The sequence below is a fragment of the Mobula birostris genome, chromosome 4, assembly GCF_030028105.1.
Source record: "Mobula birostris isolate sMobBir1 chromosome 4, sMobBir1.hap1, whole genome shotgun sequence".
Classification (NCBI taxonomy): Eukaryota; Metazoa; Chordata; class Chondrichthyes; order Myliobatiformes; family Myliobatidae; genus Mobula; species Mobula birostris.
In genome coordinates this window covers 66,378,112-66,405,825 of record NC_092373.1, presented here as the reverse complement: position 1 = coordinate 66,405,825, position 27,714 = coordinate 66,378,112, and the positions used below count along the sequence as shown (strand labels likewise).

At 40.4% G+C, this 27,714-nt stretch overlaps 1 protein-coding gene across 5 annotated transcripts in view; it reads right to left on the bottom strand.

The window, feature by feature from the left end:
• The window catches only part of LOC140196382 (ephrin type-A receptor 4), a 131,627-nt gene that overhangs the window by 29,804 nt on the left and 74,109 nt on the right, over positions 1-27,714 (bottom strand). For 3 of the 5 annotated variants that reach the window (XM_072255493.1, XM_072255494.1, XM_072255495.1), the window contains exon 5: positions 26,168-26,503. In XM_072255493.1, the coding sequence (XP_072111594.1) occupies positions 26,168-26,503 (336 nt within the window). Of the gene's footprint in view, positions 1-21,854; positions 21,899-26,167; positions 26,504-27,714 lie in introns of those variants that run through there. The other 2 variants (XM_072255497.1, XM_072255496.1) reach the window with 2 other exon arrangements.

Below are 27,714 nucleotides of genomic sequence, written 5' to 3'. Positions count from 1 at the left end.
TTTAGTTCAGGTATATAGTATTGTATGCATATGTCGCAATGTCCCTGAGATTCATTTTTCTTTCAGGTATTCACAGTAGAACAAAGAAATACAATAGAACCAATGAAGAACTGCACAAAACAGCCACTGTGCAAATCACTGGTTCAGAGGAAATACCATATTGCCTTCTAAATGCAGGCTTTCCTTTCTTTCAAATATACAGAGAGGGGGCACTGACTATGGAAAACAGTAAGCAAAAATAGTCACCTAACTGAGCAAAGAAATGAATCGAAATGATAATAGAAGCCAACAGCTTTTGTGCTATTTTCTGCTATGATACACAAACAATATTTGTGCTTACTTCATTCTATTTTCAAATACTTATAATCGCCTTCTGAACAAAATGTCAATTATTGCTTATGGTTGTGTAGATTATCTTTAAGCAAATTTTAAAACAAGACAAATGTCATGGTTTAGAAAAAGGAAAGCTCTATTTGAGTTTCTAATCCTGCTTGCCAGCTGCAGCTTTCAGAGAAGTGCTGGGCTTGGCAGCAGAACCTCCATGTTTGAACAGTCTCCTGAGGCTCACTGTCAAAAAACGGTCCTTGGTCAAGAAACTAAAATGTTTCATTCCAGCCAAGAGCTACTGCCCAAACAAGTTTCAGAAAGAGAAACTAGCACTGATATTCCATATTTTACTTCTGCATACAGCAGATAACCTAATTATTTCCCTTCCCTAGTTTTCCCCTGATGGCTGGCATCAATATTGCTCTTAAATTAGCTTGTGAGTTCTTGCTGGCAAATTCATGGGAAACATTACTTTCACCGAACAGAAAATCTTGTAACAGCACATACCCAGGAATTCAGAACTGAATATAAAATTCCAGAGTGAAAAGGGACAATGACCACTTCGGCCTCTTTTGAAAATTCAGCCACATGCTTCTGAACGTGAATCAATTTTGTCCCTCTGATATCATGTCTATGATAAGCAAACAGGATATAATTTCCTGTGCAACTTTCCTTTTACAGAGAGGACTTTGGACTAAGGTGTAATCAGTTACTTCCAGGATGACCTGCACTTCACAGACCAGCACTGGGCCGAGACCCCTTCAGCTCACCCTATCTTACTCTGTGTAAATATGGCCACCACACAGCACTCAGCCATCTTGATCTCAATTACCTGGGGCAGAGCTTCAACCAACATAACCTTGTGAGGCCCAGGCTCTAGTGCCCTGATCTTCCCATCCCATCACCTGCCTAGTTTTCCAGTGCAGCTCTCAATTTGCAATCTTATACTACGTTTTTCACTGACTGCCCTATCCTTAGCCAGATTCCACTTCATGAACCTGACTGAAGATCCAGACCTCCAGTGCTTTCCCTGCCCACTGACTGCAGCACATGTCCCTACCTTCCAACACCACAGTGATACCACAAGTGTCAATGCTCTGTCTTCCACCATCACCATAGAATAGAACCCCACACTCAAAAGTAACACACTATAGGCTCTAATGCCCCATATCAGTTACAATGCCAAAATGAGAGTGTGAGGTCCTTTAACATTACCTCAACCCCATGCACTGTATGGATCTGAGAATACCTATAATCAATGGCATCCAATTTGGTCAGTGAGGCACTAGAGGTACCTTCAATGAAAATCAGCCACTCCTTTCAACTCAGTGAAGAATAGAAAGGAAAACTGATTCTATAATATTTCAAACTATTATTGAATGACGTAAGATATGGAGAGTGTCAAGCATTTCCCTTCAAGTAATTTATTTCAATAATATTTTGTAGTAAAGTATGACTGGTACACCTTGAAACAGCACTTGTGGAACTAACATTAAATATATGGGGCTTTGCAATCTGTGTCCCTCTGTATTTAACTGGAAATAAAGAAGTGCTGAAAGTCAATTTTACTGTGACATTGACTTTATAGTATTACAGCCGCAATGTGCAAGACAGAAAACATACATTTCACATTATTCGTTTCAGATATGAATCCAGAGGATTTTCATATTCATACATTAAAATATACTTCGACTTAACAAAACACAGTTGGTTTGTCTCCGCCAATTCAATCCATCAAATGTGTGTGTTTTCTTAAAATCTGGTAATGAAGACTTATGACCTGCCAAGAAAAACATAGCATGCTACTGCATATATTTCCTACAGAGTTGGCCTCAAATCTAAATATCAAAACAAAGCATTCAGCTTGAAAGCAATTTGTGAGTGATGTTTTAAAGAAAAATTTAATTTTTCCTATTAATTTTAAATATTTCATGAGTGCCTAATTTTTGCAAACAGATCAAAGAGCAAAGGACAATTTTTTGCTATGTTAAAATCAAATTGAAAAATTGTTCATGTTTCTAGATTTTTCATATAAGAAGTTACATTACTGCATGGAATCCTTATATAAGCAAAAAGGTAAGTAGTTAACCTATTACTGAACCCTTCCGTCAAAAACACAACTCATTGATCATTTTGCTGGAACTGCTGTTCTATTCCAGTAAATAGATTTGGTCGAAATATGTCATCTGTACTTCTAATGTGTTATGGCTATCTTTTAACAATTAAGCATGTCCATTTGTGTTCTCAGATCAATCATGTCAAAACAAATCAACAAAAAATGAATTTGAGAACCTCCAGAGATTTGGAAAGTATGGAATAATTTAGACTTTTAGTATGAGTGATCAGCACAAGGTTGGTTTTAGCAATTTTCATGATTCTTGACCATTGATCCTGTGTGATGCCTTCCCCTGTATCTCATGTAATTCTAGTAATTCTGTGCACCACACATAATGCAGTGTCCACTTACAGCACTTTGTCGATACAGAGTTGCTGCTGTTGATTAAAGCGCACAGAATAATGGACAGATTGAGTGGGGCTTAAATGGATGAAGCTTGGCCAAGACATTCAGAAACATAAGATATTACGTGAACTCAGAAGTTGTATTCAAACATTTACCGAACCACTCGTATTTTTCTCCTGCCTTCAACTCTGATTTGATTCATTAATTCATAAATGGCTAAGAAATTAATCTTTATTTATAAGGAGTCACATCTTGGGGAAGATGTCTCATCGAATGTATATCACAGATCCTTTTGACACAACTAAATAAGGAACTCAGTAAGTAAACAGCATCTATAGATGGGAATAAGCAGTTGACTTTTCGGGCCAAGGCCCTTCATCAGGACTGAAATGTCAACTGTTTATCCTCTCTGTAGATGCTACCTACCTTGCTGAGTTCTTGCAGCATTTTTACATTAAAGGAGTTCAACAGATGTTACTGTAGCCTAAGCCACATTGTGCAGCTGTTCAAATACACCTATCCAACTCAAGAGCACTAGAAATGAACAAAAGTATGGATGTTATCCATGCCAAAATCACAAGAGTGTGGTGGAAATTTCCAAATGATTATAGCAAGGAAAGATAAACTACTCATGGGAAACAATGCCCAATTTTGAGAACAGTAAAAACTACTGTCAATATTATCGATGCAGGTGCACTGTTCTAGTGTTTTTGCGAAGTGCTTGGTTATCTGTTGCTAATTAAGATATTGAGTTTCTCTGTTAGTAACTTATACAATGAATGCTGATTGATTATTCATTTTGCTATGGCACCGTTTATATAGAGGGGGAAACTTAAGTTAGTAACTTAAAGTCTGACAACGTTTAACAGAAAATTAACTCATTAATTTCCAGCAGCAGTTACTCTGACTCTGATGCTGTCCTTGCCTCCACTGCACTTAAAAACTTCCAAGTCAGAATCGATACAATGTGATCATGAATAGGAAACTTCACCAAGCTGCTCAGTCCATGTAGTGCTTCTAACACTATTCCTCTAAAATAAAGGACAGTACTTACCCACATTAGATTTGTCCTGCTTTTTGTAAGCAAAATTGTTAAGTTGAAGCTGTAACTGTTCTGAAATAGAGATACGAGTTCTGGAGCATAAATTTCAGTACTATAGCCCAGAATATCATCTGGTCCCATAGTCTTTGCTGTATCCAGTTCCCTCAATTGCCTCTTGATATTACATGTGAGTGGATTACAAATTGGAAGCAGCAGGCCATTCAGCTCCTCAAGCCTACACCCATATTTAATGAAATCATGGGTGATCTGATTCGGCTGAAGACAGGATTATGTCTTAGTGCGTGAAGCTGAGAGGGATCACTCATTTAGTATACCAGGGGGAAATTATTGTGAATATTTTCACTCTGACTTTTGCACCCTCATGCTGGGCCACACCATGGCTGAAGACTGGGATTCTCTCAGAGCCTCTTCCTTCCATTAACTCTAATTGTCCACCCATTGTGCAAAAAAGGACAAATTACACCTCAGAACAACCAAAAGTGTTTTCCACTGGGTGAAGTTTGCTGTTGTAAAAGCGCTGATGCAGGAGCCAAAGTGTGTTCACCATTGAAACAAATGGCCACATCAATTGTCACCAAGAGCAACCCACCACCTCCCTGCCTCCTGACCATATCAATTGCTCGAGGCTTTGGTAGAAGCAAAAAAAAATCCAATGGCAATTTTACTGGGAGAATACCCCGCTCTTTGAATATTATCAAAGGGCCTTTTACATCTGAGACAGCTGACAAAACTTTGCTTTGCATTACATCTGAAAGCCCTCCAGCCACCCAGCATTCTTTCAGCTGTGTAGTGAGGTGTCTGCCTAGAATATGTGCACAACTCTCAGGAGGGGACAAGCCCACCATCTTCCAAGACAGAGGTAAACCAGCAACAAATTACTTGAGCAGCTGATCTTTATGGAGCACAATAGAATGTTTTGAAGGAAATGTTCCTGCATCTTAAAATATCCCAAGTGCATTTGTAAGTAGTGAACTGGCTCAAGTACCTTTATGCAAGTTGCTATACTGCACATTGCAAAGCAAGAATTAGTTCTGAACGTGTCATTTATTCAAGTTAAAATATCATGAAAGTATTTTCAAAGATTCAAAGTACACTTATTGTTGAAAGAATGCATGCAGTATACAATCCTGAGATTCATTTTTCCCACAGACAGCCACGAAACAAAGAAAACCATGGACCCCGTTCAAGGTATAAACATTAACCCCCCCCCCCGGTGCAAAAACAAATCACACAAATGGCAACAAAGAAAGAGCTAAAAACACAGAATCAAAGAGTTCAGACACATTCAATTCAGCTCAGTGCTTGTTATCTGCGTGCTGCCCCGATTCAAAAACTCCCAAAATTAGCAATAACAAAAGGGCAACTGAATATTGTGATTCAAAATGAGAGTTCATTTTATAATCATATATAAAAACAAAACATATTGCCTACTTTTAATTCACCAAAGAAAAGTTGTTCTGACATTTAGGCAACTGAATGCTTCACAATGTTTTTCCAATTACATAACACATAATTATTGTTCTTCTACTGTATCATGAACAGTAATGGGGGCTATAGTTATCAAGTAATTATTTCAATGGTATGAGTTAAAAATTCTCCATATATTTTCATGGAAACTACCTGGATCCAATTTACTTTGACATTTTAAGGATGGACATTCCTTCCATGATTTGGTTAGACATTTTCCTTTCCTTGTTGCATTATCAGTTGTGTGGTTGCGACTGCAAGATGAGCAGTTAGTTTAAAAGAAATAGACATAACAAGTTGTCAACTGAAGGTGTATTGTTATCTGGATTTCTACTGATATGTCTCATATTTACGAACGTATCCAAGCAAGACTTATTTACCATTTTATTTTCACCAGCTAATAATTATCTGGAAGCCTAGGAAATTCAGCTGCTACAAAGACTTTGTTTGCTTGCAAGAGAAACGGTTTTTTCATTAGAGAAAAATAAATTCTAAATATTATTAATTCTTATATTATCATATAACTTTAAAAATTCTGATTGACAGAGTTTTTAGAATACACAGATTATCATTGATTTTTCTTCACTCTCAACCTTTCATAGGATATCGGAAATATCGTTACTGTTCTTCAGTCTCAGGAAATGAGCAAGGCAGTTGTATAGTCCCTCTCTATATCAGGGGCAGTTGCTCACTCAAAGTAGGATAGCAATCATAAAATTTAAATGTTTCCCTGTGGAATACTAATTCAAAGCTGAATCCGTTTTATAACTTCAGTCAATCAACTGACAACGTCCAAAATTCTGACTGGCAGTTAATTAGTATTGGTTGCCAAGAAGATCATAACTCAAGGACAGAAAGCTAGAAAATGAACCATCTCATCATAGATTCTCTAAAATATACCGAAAACGAAACACCTTGCAAGTACATTGTTAGCGTTCCTGGTCTTGCTAACAGCAGCTTTTTACTACCTGAATATATTTCTTAAAACATAGGTTTTTACAAAAAGGAAGGATAGTCGAATCATTGTTAGAATAAAAGAATCTTAACAATATATCTATGGAGCAAAAACATCAATTAGTATAGCAATTCAATGGGTAAAGATTTTAATTCTTTAAATGAAAGAGTTCCTACATGTTATGCTGTCAGGAACATTCTGCTGCAATTAAACCACGCAAAGGTAAAGCGGTTGTAATCTGATGCTTAGGGCCTGCTACATTTCTGAAGGAATGTATGATAGGAAGGGAAAGATAAAAGAATTTGGTCTATAACCTCCTCTTTAATGATGGCCTGTGCACTTTGAGGAATGCGGTTACATTTTGCCTGAAACTATCTTACCATCTGTTCTGTTTATAGTTAAATGACACAAAGCTTTTTATGAGCAATAAAACTTCCATTACACACCAGGAAAATGAAGGTATTTGGGATGACTGTGTATTGAGATAAACTTGACAGTGAACTAGTGGACTGGCTCCAGCCTGACTTGATGTATTCATAGAAGAAATTGTTGGGGAAACTCAAAAGACATTAATGATATTGAGCAGGACAAACAAGAGGCTTTTAGCTAAAATACATTTTGATCCTCCAGTATAGCCAGTCAAGCACAACAAAACGGGAGCAGAATTTGTTCATGATATTTCCTGGTTTAAAATTCACTGAGTTCCCAGCTGAATTTGTATTGAGGCAGGAAGAATATCTTCTGTGTGCTTGGTGCTCCTGTATAGCCAAATATCCAGATAACTCTTAGAGGTGTAATAATAAAAAATGTGGGTTTTGGTTAAGATGGCATTTAAGGAGGAGAGACTGATAATTTAGCTGAAGTGCATTTTTATAAAGCAGGCTGAAGGAGGAGATGTCAATAAAGAAACGGGGGAAGTATTATGAAGCATCGACTTCAGAATAGAGGGTGGATGTAAAGGTAACAATGAATGCAGGATGGTAACTGTTGTTAGCTGTAACAATTAACAATGTTCCAAGCCGCTCAGCAGCAGTAAGTGGAAGCAGTAAACTCTGCTTTAGCAATTGCTGTCACTGTACTTCATTTTATGAAGTCAAGTTGGATCTCACTAAGTTACTGTGGGTAACTATTCTACTTTGTGCAATACAAAAGACTGAGCAGAGTTATGTGCTTATTGATTGTGAGGCTTACTGCAGTTGGTTTCAGTTTTCCTCTACTTGGAAGACAGTGAATGAAATTTCTGCTGTGATCCCTATCCCATAACATCTGCTGAAAAATGGCCTATGAGGGCAGTGAACAAGGATGGGACTGTGCTCGGCTTTGATCTCCTACCACCATCAATTTGTTTCCTGACACTCACTGCCTGGCTTCGCACAGATGAAACCGACACTTGAGCGAGGTCCTTGTGGGATTTTAGCACCTAACATCTGCATCTCAGCATGAGTAACAGATTCCAAAGCTGGTTCAGTGCCTAAAGTACAAATGACTTTATCAGCACATCCAGTTGCTATTGTAGAAAACCACAGGACTTCCATCAAATGTTCATTTATTTTAATATTTTACAGGCGCTGGGTGGAGTTTGCAGGCAGTTCTGGAGAGAGCTACTAGCTAAGAGGATTGCATGGGTCAGCGTGTTCCTAAGTTCTACATCTTAGAATTCCAGCATGAAACTACACAACATACTGGTAGACCCGAGCCCTAGCTGTGACACTGGACTTGGTATTGAGTCATGCGTGGAGTTCATTTATCCCGTGCTGAAAGATCAGATGTGTTCTGTATTAGTATCCTCAGCCTAACATGAGTTACAAGCTGAAATTCTAGCACAATCCCAACCATCAAAATGTGGTTGGCAATCAAGATGGAAAACAGTATCTGGGGACAGTATTAGTTTAGTTTCAATAAATTAACACTTTTGATTGTTTTTTGACAATTACAAGTTATTTTATTTTTGAAATATTTTAAATGTTTTGAATTATATAAATCTATTTCAAATTGTTTTTAAACGTCTCTGATCATCAGATCTCCTTTCAACCGCCTCTGCTCCAAGTTGAACATCCCCAGATTCAATAGTTCTATCTTCTTAATTGAAATATCTCATTCCAGTAATTATTCACTGCATCCTCTTGTGCCGTACATTCACATATTCTGATGTTAAGATCAGATGTACAAGATGTGAAATAGTGCTTGGTGTGAAATAGTTACTTTATAAGTTTTACAATCTCAGAGCTAGATTCACCTGATTTTTGCAATCTCAATCATTAGTGTCTACACGCCAATTGTGTCTTTTGTTAATGACACAAAAAAATGGAAATAATTGGCCTGTCATGATACCAAGTACACAGCATTTACATGTGTTGATATTAATGGAAAATAATATAGGGTAAGATGTGACCATAGCAATTTTGGCTACCTTTCAATCAATTCTCAGGCAGGCCGATAATGTTTAAGGGAAGGGATGGATGTCTTGATGTAGTATTAAGGTAGATAAGCCCCCAGGGTCTGATGTGATCTATCCCAGGATACTGAGGAAAGCAAGGGAAGTGATTGATCTTTTTTAGCCATGCTGATGTGCCAGAAGACAAGGTCATCCTTTGTTTAAGAGAGGCAACAGGGATAAACCAGGATACTACAGGCTGATGAGATTTGTAGCAGTGCAAGGGAAATTACTGTTGACGTTTCTTAGAGACAGGAATTAGCTGCAATGGAAAACATGGACTTCTTAGGCTTGGGTGCATGGCTTTTGTAGGGAAGGTCTTGTTTCACATGTTTGACTGATTCTTTTAAGGAATTGACAAAGATGATCGATGAAGATAGGTAAATGTGCACTGGCTACATGAAGAAGAGCACTTAACCAATTCCCTCATGGCATGCTGGTCCAGTACATTAAGTCCGGTTGGCAGGTTAGTTGGATCCAGAATTGGCTTGCATATAGAAGGTAGGGGGTGTTTTTCTGACTGTTTCTGATGCAACAACATCAACATCACATCAGAAAGACAAAAAAAATTATTGTGGACGTCAGGAATAGAAATAGGAAGAATATACACCAAGTCTCATCGAGGGTTCAGCTGTGGAAAAGGTGAGCAGTTTCACATTCCTGGGAGTCAACATCTCGGGAGATCAACCCTGGGCTCAACGTATTAATGCAATCATTACGCAGAGAACACTCAACAGGTTGCATATCACCTGGTATGGAGGATCCAATGCACCACCACTACTACTACGTCGACTCGGGCCTAGGGGCCAGCGCCGGGCACGATGACGGACTCTCCACTTCTCCCTGTTCCTCATCAGTGTGTTCAGTTCATCTATATTAGCCGCGCCACTGTCTTCTAGGAGCGTGTTGACTATAGTCTTGGGAAGGCACCCAGGGTTCATCCTCCCGTGCTTGGGCTCCCATATGATGACTAGGCTGGCAGGTAGCTCGGGGTGGCATAGACAGTGCCCCGCTAGTTGCAGTCTTCTCGCCTCGATTTTAGTGGTGAGCATCGGTAGGTCGTCATAGAGCTTGACGTTCGTCATGTGCTGTTGCCAACTCACAACTCAAGAGCCATCCGGAGCATTCGTGTATAGCAACCATCTACAGACTTTCGCATAGTCTTGGTGAGTGTCCACGTCTCGCATCCATACGTGAGAATGGACTCTATGACTGCTATGAAGATCCTCTTTTTAAGCCCTCTGGTCAGGTTCGACTTTCAGATTTCCTTCATGTTGTTCATAGCCCTCCAGGCCAGCGCCTTCCATATCTTTATGTCCTTCTCCGAACTCATCATTCTTGACCCGGGGTACTTATAGTCAAAGACTTTCTTAATGGTATCATTCTTTTCGGTCTTGAGAGTATCTCCGTCACAGTCAAACGCCATGTACTCTGTCTTTTTAGCGTTTAGGTGAAGTCCAACTTTATTGCACACGGATCAAAAATAAGACGACAAAGGGTTGTAAACTCAGGCAGACCACCATGGCACTTCCTAAACACCATTGGGAATATCTTCAAAAGGCAGTGCTTCAAGAAATGGCATCCATCACTGAGAACCCTCACCATTCAGGACATGCGCTCTTCTAACTTCTACCATCTGAGGTGAAAGAGGTGCTGTTGTGCTTTTTTCACCACACAGCCAGTATGTACAGACCAAGTGAGATCCTTGGTGATCTTTGTGCAGAGGAACTTAAAGCTGTTCACCTTCTCAACCCCAGATTTATTGCAGTCAATAGGGGTTAGCCTGTCTCCATTCCTCCAGCAGTCCACAACTAGTTCCTTTGTTTTTTGCATCACCTCAGATGGTTGAAGAAGTTTAGCATGAGCCCCCAAATCCTTTCTACAGGGGCAGAATTGACAGCATCCTGACTGGCTACATCACTGGCTGGTATGGGAACTGTACTTCCCTCAATCGTAGGAGAGTGGTGCGGACAGCCCAGCACATCTGTAGGAAGTGCCTGTGTGATTACTCCAATTGAATTTACCACATCAAGCTCAAATAGGTCACTAAAAAGGTACGGCATAAAATGAGTATACATTACAGAGAGCAGCACATAAAGGTTGTAATGGTGGCGGCATTCTGAGAATCAGAACTTACCTCTAAAGGCACATAAAAATACTTTATTTGTGTGTTTGAGCTCTTTTGCTTTGCGCCTTTGTATTTTATTTGCAAACAAACATTTGTTGCTATGTGTCATAATGCACAAAGGCCAGTACTATTGTGTGAGGAATATTTCTGACGTCAAATAGAATTAACACAAAACAGCCCTCGGCAAATTCAATAAATATAAAATGAAAATGTATAGTGTGTTAAAATAGACATATAAATGTTCTGAGAATGACAATGAATGATATCGTACTAAAAGGTAATTTATTTGTTCTTTCCATGACACTGACAAACTTGGTAACTTTTCCTATATGTTTGTGGTCAACAATAGGTTTCCCTTGATATAATACTTATCAGCTTTTTAGCAATGATGTAGTGTACGCAAATAAACTCTTACTTCCTGTGTGTTCCTTAAATGGCTGAACTTTTGAAAGTTAATGAGACAATTATGGTAAACTTATGGAGCTAATTCAGTGGCTTTCGTAAATGATTGATGTTGCATTGCCTTCTTAAGCTATTACTCACAGTGATGAAAAACTGGTGTGTTCATATTATAGACAACCAATCCGCTTTGCATGTGTGTAGTTAACCCCAACCTCATTTACTTCTGTTGCATTTAATCACAGAATCAAACCACACAAAAGAAGGCCATTCAACTCATTTAGCCCATGAGGACTATTTGAAAGAATTATCCAACGAGACTTGTTCCTTTGACCTTTTCCCAGACACTAAAATATCAAGCAAAACTATTAAGCATTGAACTTGCTTTCACCAACACACAACATGGAAAGCACCACTACTTTCATCAACATTGCTCCAGCTGTCTACCCACAAGTTTCAGGTTCCTGCATGTCAACACCTCTGAAGATCTACCCTGGGCCCAATATATTGATGCAATTATAAAGGAGGCACAACAGCGACTACAATTTCACTAGGAGTTTAAGGAGAATTGGTACGACACGAAAGGCACTTGCAAATTTCTACAGATGTACTGTAGAGATGATTCCAACTGGTTGCATCACCCTCTGGTATGGAGGGGCCATTGCACATGATCAGAAAAAGCTGCAGGAAATTGGAAACTCAACCAGCTTCATCATGGGCATTAGCCTCCCTACCATCGAGGACACCTTTCAAAAAGTGATAGCTCAAAAAGGTGGCATCCATCATTAAGGATGCCCATTATCCAAGACATTCCCTCTTTTCATTGCGGAGGTACAGGAGCCTGAAGACACACACTCTACATTTCAGGAACAGCTTGTTCCCCTCCACCATCAGATTTCTGAATGGACAATGGATCCATGAAAAATACCTCACAATTTCCTTTCTCTTTTTTTGCCTACTAACTTAATTGATTGGTCCTATTCTCTCACGTTTCATCCTCTTGTAGAATGCCTTGAGGTTTTCCTTAATCCTGTCCGCCAAGGCTTTTTCATGGCCCCTTCTGGCTCTCCTAATTTCATTTTAAGCTCCTTCCTGCTAGCCTTATAATCTTCTAGATCTTTATCATTGCCTAGTTTTTTGAACCTTTCGTAAGTTTTTCTTTTCTTCTTGACTAAATTTACAACAGCCTTTGTACACCACAGTACCTGTACCCTACCATCCTTTCCCTGTCTCATTGGAACATACCTATGCAGAACTCCATGCAAATATCCCCTGAACATTTGCCACATTTCTGCCATACATTTCCCTGAGAACATCTGTTCCCAATTTACGCTTCCAAGTTCCTGCCTGATAGCCTCATATTTCCTCTTACTCAATTAAACGCTTTCCTAACTTGTCTGTTCCTATCTTTCTCCAATGTAAAGGAGATGGAATTGTATATATATGTTTCATTGTAATTTATAGTTTTTTATTATTATATATTGTAATGCACTGCTGCCACAAAACAGCAATTTTCATGACATATGCCAATGATGTTAAACTTCAGTCTGATTCAAGTTCAAGTTTAATTGTTACTGAACCATACATGAATGCCCATGAATCAGCCAAATGAATGTCCCACAGTATCTTGTGATGACAAGAAAAGCATCCAAGCCAATCACTCGCTGTCAGATTGCATACCGCCTTTGTGCACCACCTCCAGATCCTGCATCTCATCTGCCAATGCGCAACTCGTTGATGGGGTAGACCTGCAGTACTTCAAGTTCTTAATATCCTGCAGTATCTTGTGATCGTAAAAAGACATTTAGAAAGGACACTAACACCCTTGAGGCCACTGCGTACGAGCACACCGCTATCTTATTGGATAATGCCACAGCAAATCTTAAATAAATGTACCTGTGTATGTGTACACTTGGCATCTTTAGCACTTCTGAATCCGACTTCTTACTTTGACTTCTCTACTGGTTATAAAAGGTTCATACAGAGCAGTCACAGGCCTGCATAATGTTGGTATCAGTATTCAGATGATGCAGTATTCACAGGTACATTTATTTAAGATTTCTGTGGCATTATCCAGTAAGATGGCTACACATTTGGATGCAGGCCTCTACAGGGTCAACCAAAGGTGTCATTGTCTTTTCTAAACATCTTTTGTACGATCACATGATACCACAGGACATTAAGAACTTCAAGTACTACAGGTCTGCCCCATCATTGTGTATCCAGAAATTCATTTTCATTCATGATACTGTTAGAAATTCTGACAACTGTCTGTAATTCACTGATTAATTACATAGCTAATTTGGTACCTAGAGCAATTCTGCTGTCTCCACAATAGCAAGGTCCAGAAAAACTGCAGCCAGATTTACCAGATTCATGCCTGGACTCCAAAGGTTAAATTAGAAGGCAAAGCCCACACAAGCTAAGCCATGGTCCCTTGAATTTAGGAGATTGACTACTCCTTTGATTTAGTTTTCAAGATCATGGGGAATCTATAATGGCAGAAAGAACAACTATTTCCTCTGGCTGTGCAGTCTATTGAGGTGAACAAATTGTATCATAAGTATTTCTATCACTAAAGATAAATTTGTTCCTTTTTATCACAATTTCTGCAAGATATTTGAATATTATCAACCTTGAACAAAATCACTGACAAACAGTCTAGATTACAGTAATATTTCTGGATTTATAATTATCTGAAAGACAAGAAGAATAAGGTTTGTATAAGCAAATAGATAGCATCAGCTATCAGCATCACTTGGAAGTACAAAAGTTGCTAGTTTAGTAACTCCAAAGGTAACAGCAAATCTCACTTTTGCAGAGATTTGTGACCAGCTGTCAGATACTGATCTCACTACCACTGTGTTGGGAATTAAACCTGTGAAATAATTCCACTTCTGGTTTTCAACAGAATGCCACACAGACTTTGATTCTCACAAAATTAATTCTCTGCTGAAGTAGAATAGTGCAGAGAATTTTCGGTGTAAAATGTTCTCTCTGCATGTCAACAATTTCAAATTGGAGAATTTGCTAATATCCTGTCCTGTTGCAATTAATTTGTGAGCAAAATCAATTTGGCACAAAAACACTCAATATTCTCCTTGAATACCTGGATATAAGAGTTGAAAAGACCCCTGTATTTATGATGGCTGGAACAAGGAGCTATATTATAAACAAGTTAAGACCATAAGACAGAGGAGCAGAATTAGGCTATTTGGTTCATCAAGTCTGCTCTGCCATTCAATCATAGCTGATTTAATATCCCTCTTAATCCCATTTTCCTGCCTTCTCCCCGTAACCTTTGATGCCCTTACTAAACAAAAAACCATCAGCCTCCACTTTAAATATACCCAAGGACATGGTGTCTACAGACACCTGGGGTAATGAATTCCATAGATTCACCACCATCTGGCTAAATAAATTCCTCCTCATCTCTGTTCTATTCTATGTGCCCTCTGGTCCTAGACTCACCCACTATAGGAAACATCCTCTCCAAGTCCACTCTATCTGGGCCTTTCAGTATTTGATACGTTTCAAATAGATCGTCCCTCATTCTTCTAAACTCCAGTTATCACAAGCCCAGAGCTATCAAACGCTCCTCATATGTTAACCCTTTCACTCCCAGGATCATTCTTGTGAAAATCCTCTGGACCCTCAGCAATGACAGCACATCCTTTCTTAAATAAGGGGTTCAAAATTGCTGATGATACTCCAAGTGTGGTCTGATCAATGTCTTATAAAGTCTCAGCATTACATCCTTACTTTTATAATTTAGTCCTCAAATGAATATTATCATTGCATTTACCTTCCTTACCACCGACTCAACTTGCAAGTTAACATTTAGTGTATCCTGTATGAGAACTGCCAACCCTTGTGAGTTTACTCCCAGCTTTGAAAATAGTATATGCCTTTATTCTTTTTTCCAAAGTACATGACCATACACTTCTCTATGCTATATTCTATTTCCACTTATTTGCTAATTCTCCTAATCTGTGCAACTCCTCCTGCAGACTCTCTGCTTCCTCTACACTATCTGCCCTTCTATATACCTTGGTATCATCCATAAACTTGGCCACAAAACCATTAACTTCATCATTCAAATTATTGACATACAACGTGAAAAGAAGCATTACTGACTTCCAGGGAATACCACTAGTCACCAGCAGCCAACCAGAAAAGGCCCCTTCTATTCTCACTCTTTGCCTCCTACCAGCAGCCAATCTGTCCATGCTAGTATCTTTCCTGTAATGCCATGGGCTTTTATCTTTTTCTGCAGCCTCGTGTGTGGTACCTGTCAAAGGCCTTCTGAAATCCAAGTAAGCAATATCCACTGACTCTCCCTTGTCCATCCTGTCTGTTATGTCCTCAAGGAATTCCAAAAGATTTTTCCCCTTAAGCAAACCATGCTAATTTCAGCCTATTTTATCATGTGCCTCAAAGTACCCTGAAACTTCATCCTTAATAATAGACTCCAACATCTTGCAAGACAGTGAAGTCAGGCTAACTGGCCTGTAATTGCTTGTCTTTTGCCTCCCTTCCTTCTTAAAGGGTAGAGTGACATTTGTGATCTTGCATTTCTCCGGAACTATTCCAAAATTAGTGATTCTTGAAATATCACTTCTCATGCCTCTACAATCATTTCAGCCACAGCACCTCTTTCAGAACCCTGGGGTGCAGTCCATCTGGTCCAGGTGACTTATCCACATTCAGACCTTTCAACTTCTCAAGCACCTTCTCTTTAGAAATAGCAACTACACTCACTTCTATCCCCTGACATGCTCGGATTTCTGGCATATTGCTGGTGTCATCCACAGTGAAATTTGACCCAAAACTCTTCCATCCTTTCTTTGTCCATCATTGGTACCTCTCCAACTTCATTTTCAAATGGTCTGATATCCACTCTCACCTCTCTTTTTACTGTTTGTAAATCAGCCATGATGGAATTGCAGACCAGATCACCGCATTGAATGACTTAATTCTGCTCCTATGTCTTATGGTATTTGTATATCTGAAAAAGTTTGGTATCCTCTTTTATATTATTGGCTAATCTGTTATCAAGTTTGGAATAAAAACAGTAAATGTGATTTGATTTCAAATATTTATGGCATTAGCATTATTTAAAGTTTACATCATTCCATATAATTTCTATAATCTTTGTTACAATACTTCAAGTTCTGAAGTAAATCCTAATGTATGTATGGATGGCCAGCAGGTCTCACTCATGCAACTAACTTTTGTACAAGACAAACTGTAAATGATCAACAGGAAACTGTAATGTGAATGGAACAATTGGCTCCCTCGGGCCCCAATCAATGATGTGAAATTGTCTCACATGTGAATGAAAGTAACGGATGAGTCTGAGGCAAATCCAAATATATTGTTAACTGCTGTGCACAATGTGACATTCAGCAAATCTTTATACATGGATTCTCCTCAAGACTCTGTCAGGAGCCAGTTAACACTTCACACCCCATTTGCTGTGTAAATGGATGTCAACTGTGCTTCTGAAAAAAACAAGGAAAACTGCAATTTATACTAATGGAACCAGTGTGGAACTTATAACAGTAAGATAGAAAACAATTACATACACATATTTTTGTTTCAGTATTATTTGGTGTTAACAATAATGCATAGGCAACAGTACTGAGCCATATTTCCTGCTCCAATTTTGGGACAAATGTATGCACTCACAGAATAACAAAATTTGCATTTGTAGAATTCTAACTGCATTTATGCCATTGTGAATCATTCGTAAGGCCAGTGATGTTGTGAGGATGGAACTGGACTCTCTGACGGTGGTGTCTGAAAAGAGGATGCTGTCCAAGTTGCATGCCATCGTGGACAATGTATCCCATCCACTACATAGTGTACTGGTTGGGCACAGGAGTACATTCAGCCAGAGACTCATTCCACCGAGATGCAACACAGAGCATCATAGGAAGTCATTCCTGCCTGTGGCCATCAAACTTTACAACTCCTCCCTTGGAGGGTCAGACACCCTGAGCCAATAAACTGGTCCTGGATTTATTTCCTGGAATAATTTACATATTACTATTTAATTATCTATGGTACAACTGTAACAAAAACCATAATATGGTGGAATTCTTCATTAAGATGGAGAGTGACATAGTTAATTCAGAAACAAAGGTTCTGAACTTAAAGAGGGGTAACTTTGAAGGTATGAGACGTGAATTAGCTAAGATAGACTGGCAAATGACACTTAAAGGATTGATGGTGGATATGCAATGGCAAGCATTTAAAGGTTGCATGGATGAACTACAACAATTGTTCATCTCAGTTTGGCAAAAGAATAAATCAAGGAAGGTAGTGCACCTGTGGCTGACAAGAGAAATTAGGGATAGTATCAATTCCAAAGAAGAAGCATACAAATTAGCCAGAGAAAGTGGCTCACCTGAGGACTGGGAGAAATTCAGAGTTCAGCAGAGGAGGACAAAGGGCTTAATTAGGAAGGGGAAAAAAGATTATGAGAGAAAACAGGCAGGGAACATAAAAACTGACTGTAAAAGCTTTTATAGATATGTAAAAAGGAAAAGACTGGTAAAGACAAATGTAGGTCCCCTGCGGACAGAAACAGGTGAATTGATTATGGGAAGCAAGGAAATGGCAGACCAGTTGAATAACTACTTTGGTTCTGTCTTCACTAAGGAGGACATAAATAATCTTCCAGAAATAGTAGGGGACAGAGGGTCCAGTGAGATGGAGGAACTGAGCGAAATACATGTTAGTAGGGAAGTGGTGTTAGGTAAATTGAAGGGATTGAAGGCAGATAAATCCCCAGGGCCAGATGGTCTGCATCCCAGGGTGCTTAAGGAAGTAGCCCAAGAAATAGTGGATGCATTAGTGATAGTTTTTCAAAACTCGTTAGATTCTGGACTAGTTCCTGAGGATTGGAGGGTGGCTAATGTAACTCCACTTTTTAAAAAAGGAGGGAGAGAGAAACCGGGGAATTATAGACCGGTTAGCCTAACGTCGGTGGTGGGGAAACTGCTGGAGTCAGTTATCAAGGATGTGATAACAGCACATTTGGAAAGCGGTGAAATGATAGGACAAAGTCAGCATGGATTTGTGAAAGGAAAATCATGTCTGACGAATCTCATAGAATTTTTTGAGGATGTAACTAGTAGAGCGGATAGGGGAGAACCAGTGGATGTGGTATATTTGGATTTTCAGAAGGCTTTTGACAAGGTCCCACACTGGAGATTAGTGTGCAAACTTAAAGCACACGGTATTGGGGGTAAGGTATTGGTGTGGGTGGAGAGTTGGTTAGCAGACAGGAAGCAAAGAGTGGGAATAAACGGGACCTTTTCAGAATGGCAGGCGGTGACTAGTGGGGTACTGCAAGGCTCAGTGCTGGGACCCCAGTTGTTTACAATATATATTAATGACTTGGATGAGGGAATTAAATGCAGCATCTCCAAGTTTGCGGATGACACGAAGCTGGGTGGCAGTGTTAGCTGTGAGGAGGATGCTAAGAGGATGCAGGGTGACTTGGATAGGTTGGGTGAGTGGGCAAATTCATGGCAGATGCAATTTAATGTGGATAAATGTGAAGTTATCCACTTTGGTGGCAAAAATAGGAAAACAGATTATTATCTGAATGGTGGCCGATTAGGAAAAGGGGAGGTGCAACGAGACCTGGGTGTCATTATACACCAGTCATTGAAAGTGGGCATGCAGGTACAGCAGGCGGTGAAAAAGGCGAATGGTATGCTGGCATTTATAGCGAGAGGATTCGAGTACAGGAGCAGGGAGGTACTACTGCAGTTGTACAAGGCCTTGGTGAGACCGCACCTGGAGTATTGTGTGCAGTTTTGGTCCCCTAATCTGAGGAAAGACATCCTTGCCATAGAGGGAGTACAAAGAAGGTTCACCAGATTGATTCCTGGGATGGCAGGACTTTCATATGAAGAAAGACTGGATGAACTGGGCTTGTACTCGTTGGAATTTAGAAGATTGAGGGGGGATCTGATTGAAACGTATAAGATCCTAAAGGGATTGGACAGGCTAGATGCAGGAAGATTGTTCCCGATGTTGGGGAAGTCCAGAACGAGGAGCCACAGTTTGAGGATAGAGGGGAAGCCTTTTAGGACCGAGATTAGGAAAAACTTCTTCACACAGAGAGTGGTGAATCTGTGGAATTCTCTGCCACAGGAAACAGTTGAGGCCAGTTCATTGGCTATACTTAAGAGGGAGTTAGATATGGCCCTTGTGGCTACGGGGGTCAGGGGGTATGGAGGGAAGGCTGGGGCGGAGTTCTGAGTTGGATGATCAGCCATGATCATAATAAATGGCGGTGCAGGCTCGAAGGGCCGAATGGCCTACTCCTGCACCTATTTTCTATGTTTCTATGTTTCCCTCCGGATAAATAAAGTATGACTATGACTATGACTGTGTGAAGGACAAGAGATGTGACACTGCTTCTTCCAGTACACATTGTTTCCACCTTGCATTACTTCACACTCAAGTAAACTACGAATTCCAACACATTTGACAATTTCACATCTCACATAGAATGAATGGATTACAATTTAAAACATCCACCAAAATTGTAATGAGAAAATAAGATTGTTGCATTTCATTGTACTCACAATTCAACAACTGATAGAAGTGATTTTTCCTGTCCATGTTAATGAATTACTCATTTAATTAAAGCAAGTTATTGATGATTATTGGAGTTACATAATATATGAGCAATTTGTGTAGACTCAAGGGACTGCAGGTACTGGAATCTGGAGCAATTCAGTAGATCAGGTGGTATCAGAGGAGGCAAAGGGATAGTTGTTGCTTCAGGTTGTGACTCTGCAACAGGATGAAGAATATAGCAGGAAGACAGCCAGTATATAGGGGTGTGAGGGAAGGGTCAAACATGGGCTAGAAGGTGATAGGTGAAGTCAGGGAAGTCAGGTAGGGGAATAATGGACATATGGAGCCAGGTGGGGGAGAGCAAGGGTGGCATTCGGATACTGAAGTTGGTCAGTGATAGCTGGAAAATGAATGACAAAGAAATAAAGTGGGCATATGGAGTGAGGTGGGAGAGGGGAGGCGGGGGGGGGTGGAGGGTGAGAAGAAACCCAAGTGGATAGTTATGTGGATGACAAGCAGATGGAAATGGAGAAGGTGAACAGCGGGAAACCTAGATGGGAAAAACACAGAAGGGGATGGAATTACTTGAAAGTGGAAAATTCAATGTTCTTACCATTGGGCTGTAAGCTACCAATGAAGGAGACCACATGAACAGTACCAAATGTAATAGACAATGTTGGAGAAAGTGCATGTGAATCTCTGCTTCCCCAGAAATGCTGTTTAGGTCCCTCAATTGTGGTGAGGAAGATGGTTTAGCACTTTCTATGGTTACACGAGAGAAAAAGTCAGGCAATGGAGAAGGGTAGGTAGGGAAGGATGAGGACCAGGGAGCAAACTATGTAAATGCTGTCAACCTGAAGTAAACAGAGATTTGATAGAAAAACTCAACAGGTCAGACAGCACCTGGGGAGATAAAAACAAAGATAATGTTTCAGTTTGCCAACCTGGAATAACTTAGTCTTAAAGGAAATACCAAGGCAGGGAGAGTGGGGAGGAAGGGAAAGAACAAGAGACAAGGTGTATGATGGATGGTGCATGATGATAGAGTTAACTAAATGACAATGGGATGGAAATACTTCTGCAAAGCAAACAGAGATGGGCTGGAGCAGATGCGAATCAGGGCCAGCAGCAGCTGGCCAAAATATGGGATGTAATTTCGGTCTGTAGCACTGAGTGCTTCTGCAGCATACTGTATTTCATTGAAACTGCATGGAAAGTCAAGGACAAAGAGGTTAACTTAGGAGTGGGTGGAGAATTCAAATGGCAAGAGACCTGGACAACCAGTCATGCTTATACACTAAGAAGGATTAAATTATATAATGGAACTTATTTTATGTTTTCATATATATCCGAATTATCTGCACATTCAAATATATCCTACTTTCAAATTCCTTGTGAAACAAACTATATGGTATCAGCCTAGCTCAGATGGTAGCACACACAGAACGTTGTGCATTTAGGTACCTCTTAAGACTTGAGCACAGGATCTCAGTTGACCCTTCATTTCAGTATTGAAAGGCTGTTACTTTTCTGGAGGCATCATATTTTGAATCAGAGGAACACGCACAAAATGCTGAAGTAAAATAGATGAAACCAGGTATTTGTGGAGGGCAGATGGTAAAGTGAAAAGCTGGGAATTGATAGGTGGAAAAGGTAAAGGGCTGAAGAAGAGAGAATTCATTGGGAGAGGAGATGGCCCATGGGAGAAAGGGAAGGAAGGGCACTGGGGAGGTGGTAGGTGAGAAAGGAAGAGGTAAGAGGTTTCACCTATCACCTCCTAGCTTGTACTCACTCTCCTCCCCCACCACTTTTTTTATTCTGGCATCTTCCTCCTTCCTTTCCAGTCTTCATGAAGAGTCTTGATCCAAAATGTCAATGTTTACTTATTTTCATAGATGCTTGCTGATCTACTGAGTTCCTCCGGCATTTTGCATGTGTTGCTCTGGATTTCCAGCATCTGAAGCATCTCTCGTGTTTCTCAATGAGATATTAAACTGATGCCCCAACTCCCTTCTCATGAACATAGAAGATCCTGTGACACTTGTGTTAGCGATGGTGACCTGCCAAGATTTAGCCCTCAGTCAACTCCTCACCAAAAAACAAATTGGTTGAACATGCTTCAAAGGTAAATATACAGTATAAGGCAGTAAAATCCTTTGTGACAAACTTGAGATCATAAAGGATACTTTATAAATACAGCCCCATTTTGGTCTTAAATTCCACAGCTTAGTACATTAAGATAACCAATACCAAGAGCATTTAAATCAGAGATTTGTAATACAGAAGTGTGCCCAACTCCCTGTTTCCATTATATACATGCCTCGTATCTCCTCTCTCCCAAGTTCTTTTAAAAACTATCCCAGTATAAAATCAGTTATTTATCCTTTTCTATTCATAATTCTTTTGGTTTGCAGGTTAGATTTTAAAACCCAGTCCCAGGCCATTACCAAGTTTGAAGTTGCTCCTCTTAAAGTCTACTGGAAGACGGAAGAAATGACTTCCTGTAGATGTAGTTATCAATCTGCTATGAAAGGTTAACAAAGTAATTCCCGTTATTTTGCAGAGTCCTTGTAACAGTATACAAGGGAACTCTATAGATCTTTTGATAAGGAAAAATATGCCAGAAGCCAAATTCATCAGTAACTTAATTCAGTGCTGGGATACTTTTTTTGAGAATGTCTGGGTATACTTAATATTTCAATTGCACTATTTCCTTTAATAGTTATTGTGTGACATTATGTGGAAATCAAAACAGCCAAATTTATGAGTTCTATTTTATCAAAAATCAACAGGAAGCAAACGTTGTAGAGAACACAATACTTATGTGAAACTTTCAGAAATTCAGTCTACACCATATTTCTGGAAGGCAGCTTTTTGTGAAGTTGTACTTCTCTGCTATAAGCAAAACCTTTCTCCTTGTTTCTTGCAGAAAGATTGGAGGGGTACTGAGGGAATTTTGATACAAGTCATTAACTGTTTGATTTTTTAAATTCACTACTACATGGGAAGACAGCTGATTTTAAAAAAGTCCTAATTTCATTCCCAGAATGACAGATGGACAGCCTTCTGTAGAGTTATACTTGCATCACTTAAACAGTTTCACTGTCTCAAAAGTAAAAATGTTTTGTTGTTTTAATCAATCTGCATCTGCTTTAAAATAATGTGTACCTTAAACAGTAATTACAAGCTGTATTCTATAAAAGATCTAGTGACTGCCACAATCTAGCCAATAAAAAAAATCATGCTTGCTTGAAGAGCCACACTTGCAGGACATGCTGGCAAATATAATTTGGAGTTTAATATAATTGCATTGGTTTGAATTTTCACAGTAAATTACATAGAGGATGGAAGATAATTCAAATGTTTTGTAATTAAGCAGACTTATATTGCTATGCTGTTTGTCCTGGTGGAAGAAAAGCATAAGGACAATTTTACCAACTTAAACTGTTATTTTGCCTCTCAAGTATGATTCAAGCACGAAAAATCTGATGTCCACACATGCTATAGAAATAACTCATTTAAATCTAGCCACAACCCTGTAATTGTATTGTTGCTTGGTGATTTAAAATATAGGGCAAACAATTAAGATTCTTAATATAGCATAGATCATGAATTCTTCTTGTCTGTTATAGGTCGAAGTTCACTTTACTGAATTGCCAAATAAATGTCTTTTACAACTCGCTCACTCTGGGAGTCCATAGAGCCAAGTGAGTTTGGCATGGTCCTCAAACACTCAAAACTAGCTTCATTTGTCTCTATTAAGTGTCTCTGCTGGCTAATATGGTATGAATTTGGGAAGTGACAATGAGATTAATGGTAGGAAGCTGCTTCTAGTTGGCGATCTCACAAAGATATACTCCAGTGTAACTTAAAACGCAAACAACAGGAATTCTGCAGATGCTGGAAATTCAAGCAACATACATCAAGGTTGCTGGTGAATGCAGCAGGCCAGGCAGTATCTCTAGGAAGAGGTACAGTCGACGTTTCAGGCTGAGACCCTTCGTCAGGACTAACTGAAGGAAGAGTTAGTAAGAGATTTGAAAGTGGGAGGGAGAGGGGGAGATCCAAAATGATAGGAGAAGACAGGAGGGGGAGGGATGGAGCCAAGAGCTGGACAGGTGATTGGCAAAGGGGATATGAGAGGATCATGGGACAGGAGGTCCAGGGAGAAAGACAAGGGGAGGGGGGAACCCAGAGGATGGGCAAGGAGTATAGTCAGAGGGACAGAGGGAGAAAAAGGAGAGAGAGAGAAAGAATGTGTGTATATAAATAAATAACGGATGGGGTACGAGGGGGAGGTGGGGTATTAGCGGAAGTTAGAGAAGTCAATGTTCATGCCATCAGGTTGAAGGCTACCCAGACAGAATATAAGGTGTTATTCCTCCAACCTGAGTGTGGCTTCATCTTTACAGTAGAGGAGGCCGTGGGCACCCCGTATGGGTCCTAACTATGCCTGCCTTTTTGTTGGCTTTGTGGAACAATCTATGTTCCAAACCTGTTCTGGTACCTGTCCCCCACTTTTCCTTCGCTACATCGACGACTGCATTGGCACTGCTTCCTGCATGCATGCTGAGCTCGTTGACTTTATTAATTTTGCCTCCAACTTTCACCCTGCCCTCAAGTTTACCAGGTCCATTTCGAACACTTCCCTCCCCTTTCTAGATCTTTCTGTCTCTATCTCTGGAGACAGCTTATCCACTGATGTCTACTATAAGCCTACTGACCCTCACAGCTATCCGGACTATTACTCTTCTCACCCTGTCTCTTGCAAAAATGCCATCCCCTTCTCGCAATTCCTCCGTCTTTGCCGCATCTGCTCTCAGGATGAGGCTTTTCATTCCAGGACGAGGGAGATGTCTTCCTTTTTTAAAGAAAGGGGCTTCCCATTCTCCACCATCAACTCTGCTCTCAAACGCATCTCCCCCATTTCATGCACATCTGCTCTCACTCCATCCTCCCGCCACCCCACTAGGAATAGGGTTCCCCTGGTCCTCACCTACCACCCCAGCAGCCTCCGGGTCCAACATATTATTCTCCGTAACTTCCGCCACCTCCAACGGGATCCCACCACTAAGCACATCTTTCCCTCCCCCCCCCCCGCTTTCCACAGGGATCGCTCCCTACGCGAATCCCTTGTCCATTCGTTCCCCCCCCCCCCCATCCCTCCCCACTGATCTCCCTCCTGGCACTTTTCCATGTAAGCGGAACAAGTGCTACGCATGCCCTTACACTTCCTCCCTTACCACCATTCAGGGCCCCAAACAGTCCTTCCAGGTGAGGCGACACTTCACCTGTGAGTCGGCTGGGGTGATATACTGCATCCGGTGCTCCCGATGTGGCCTTTTATATATTGGCAAGACCCAACACAGACTGGGAGACCGCTTTGCTGAACACCTATGCTCTGTCCACCAGAGAAAGCAGGATCTCCCAGTGGCCACACATTTTAATTCCACATCCCATTCCCATTCTGACATGTCCATCCACGGCCTCCTCTACTGTAAAGATGAAGCCACACTCAGGTTGGAGGAACAACACCTTATATTCCGTCTGGGTAGCCTCCAACCTGATGGCATGAACATTGACTTCTCTAACTTCCGTTAATGCCCCACCTCCCCCTCGTACCCCATCCGCTATTTATTTATATACACACATTCTTTCTCTCTCTCTCCTTTTTCTCCCTCTGTCCCTCTGAATATACCCCTTGCCCATCCTCTGGGTTCCCCCCACTCTTGTTTTTCTCCCCGGACCTCCTGTCCCATGATCCTCTCATATCCCCTTTTGCCAATCACCTGTCCAGCTCTTGGCTCCATCCCTCCCCCTCCTGTCTTCTCCTATCATTTTGGATCTCCCCCTCCCCCTCCCACTTTCAAAGCTCTTACTAACTCTTCCTTCAGTTAGTCCTGACGAAGGGTCTCGGCCTGAAGCGTTGACTGTACCTCTTCCTAGAGATGCTGTCTGGCCTGCTGCGCCCACCAGCAACTTTGATGTGTGTTGCTCCAGTGTAACTGATGGAAACGAGACAAAAATATTCTTATGTTGAAGAGTACAATATCATGGGATTGAAACTGACCCACAAGAGTTGGACAACACACCGAGCCCCTAATCTTGCATCTACCTGTGTTCTACAGGATATCAGGAAAGCCTGGTACTGTAAATGGTTGCTTGAAATGGGATGATATCCATGACGACCACATAAACATTAAAGACAGTAATTTGATTTGGTTTGAATGTTTGTAAAGTGAGTTCTCACATCTCACAATGAGTAGACTTAAATGTTCACATAAAAGGGCAACAACTGCTGCACTTACTGTGTCATTTCACCCTCTTACCTGCCTGATTGGTTTTGACAGTGACTGAGACAGACTGGTCATGATTTGGATTCTGTCTTGTGACTCCATTTACAGCAAAAACTTCAAAGGTGTAGTTGGTGTGAGCTTGAAGATCAGTGATAGAAACCTTGGTATTTTTCAAGCCTGTTTGTTGGGGGATGAAATGAATCCCGCTCCCACATGGCCGGCAGCGGCTAAGATCACTGGTGCACTTCTTACAGACAACGTTGTACGTAACGTCGTGCCTGCCTCCGTTGCTCTGAGGAGGACTCCACTCCAGGATGACTGATGTCTCATTAATGTTTGAAATCAGATTCAGTGGAGCAGAGGGTGGTCCTAGTTAGAAAGGAGAAATCCAGTGAATGACAACTTTATTGTACTGAAAAAATTGAGTACAATGTTCACTCTACTTAATCCTTTCTAAGACATCTCTCGGGCATTTAATGAAAACAAATCACTATCAAAATAATTTAAAAGATAGACATGAACTTTTTTTTTAAAAAAAAACATCTTGGCTGCTATACTTCCTTCCAGTTCATTCCTATTAACTCAGTTATCTAGGATTACTGATGTTTTATATAATGGCCATGGGCAAAAAATCAGGCCTTGAATGTAATCTGCTTCACCAGCATCAGCACTAACTGCTGATTTTCTATTTTGAAGATTTATTGCAGAAATTAACTATATTTCTGTTGTGCATGTCTTGTAGCATCACACACAATAAATTACTTCTTACATATTCAGGTCAAAGTTGATTTTACAGTATACTGCACATTTATCTTGTTTCGGATGTAACAACTGATTGCCATCAGTAAATTCCATGCCATTTTGATTGTAAGCAATAAACTTTCAAGATATTCAATATACCAGTTCAAGAATCACCTTTCAAAAACATCAACTAAATGATCACACAGTTAATTACTTACAAGGAAATAGCTCTGATGGATTAGAAGTCCATTTTCTGCAATGGACTTCTGGGAGTGGATCATAACAAAATGCTCTGTGCTCATCTGGGAAAATGGCCCACACTGAACAAGAGTTGCTTGGAAGCAAAAGTCAATAATTATTATGTGGGGCAGGGCTCGATGAGAGACATTGATCATGTGGATAGTCAAAGGGTTTTTCCCAGGGCTGAAATGGTTGCCACAAGAGGACACAGGTTTAAGGTGCTGGGGAGTAGGTACAGAGGAGATGTCAGGGGTAAGTTTTTTACTGAGAGTGGTGAGTGCATGGAATGGGCTGCCGGCAACGGTGGTGGAGTCGGTTACGATAGGGCCTTTTAAGAGACTTTTGGATAGGTACATGGAGCTTAGAAAAATAGAGGGCTATAGGTAAGCCTAGTAATTTCTAAGGTAGGGACATGTTCAGCACAACTTTGTGGGCCGAAGGGCCTGTATTGTGCTGTAGGGTTTCTATGTTTCTATGTCTCTAAACAGGGAACCAGTAAGGTGTAAAACTGTGCAGCAGATGCTAGCAAGAGCTGAGGAGCAGTATACTAAAGAGAGACATGGTTACACAACAAAATGGAAGCATGAAGCATGAAAAGA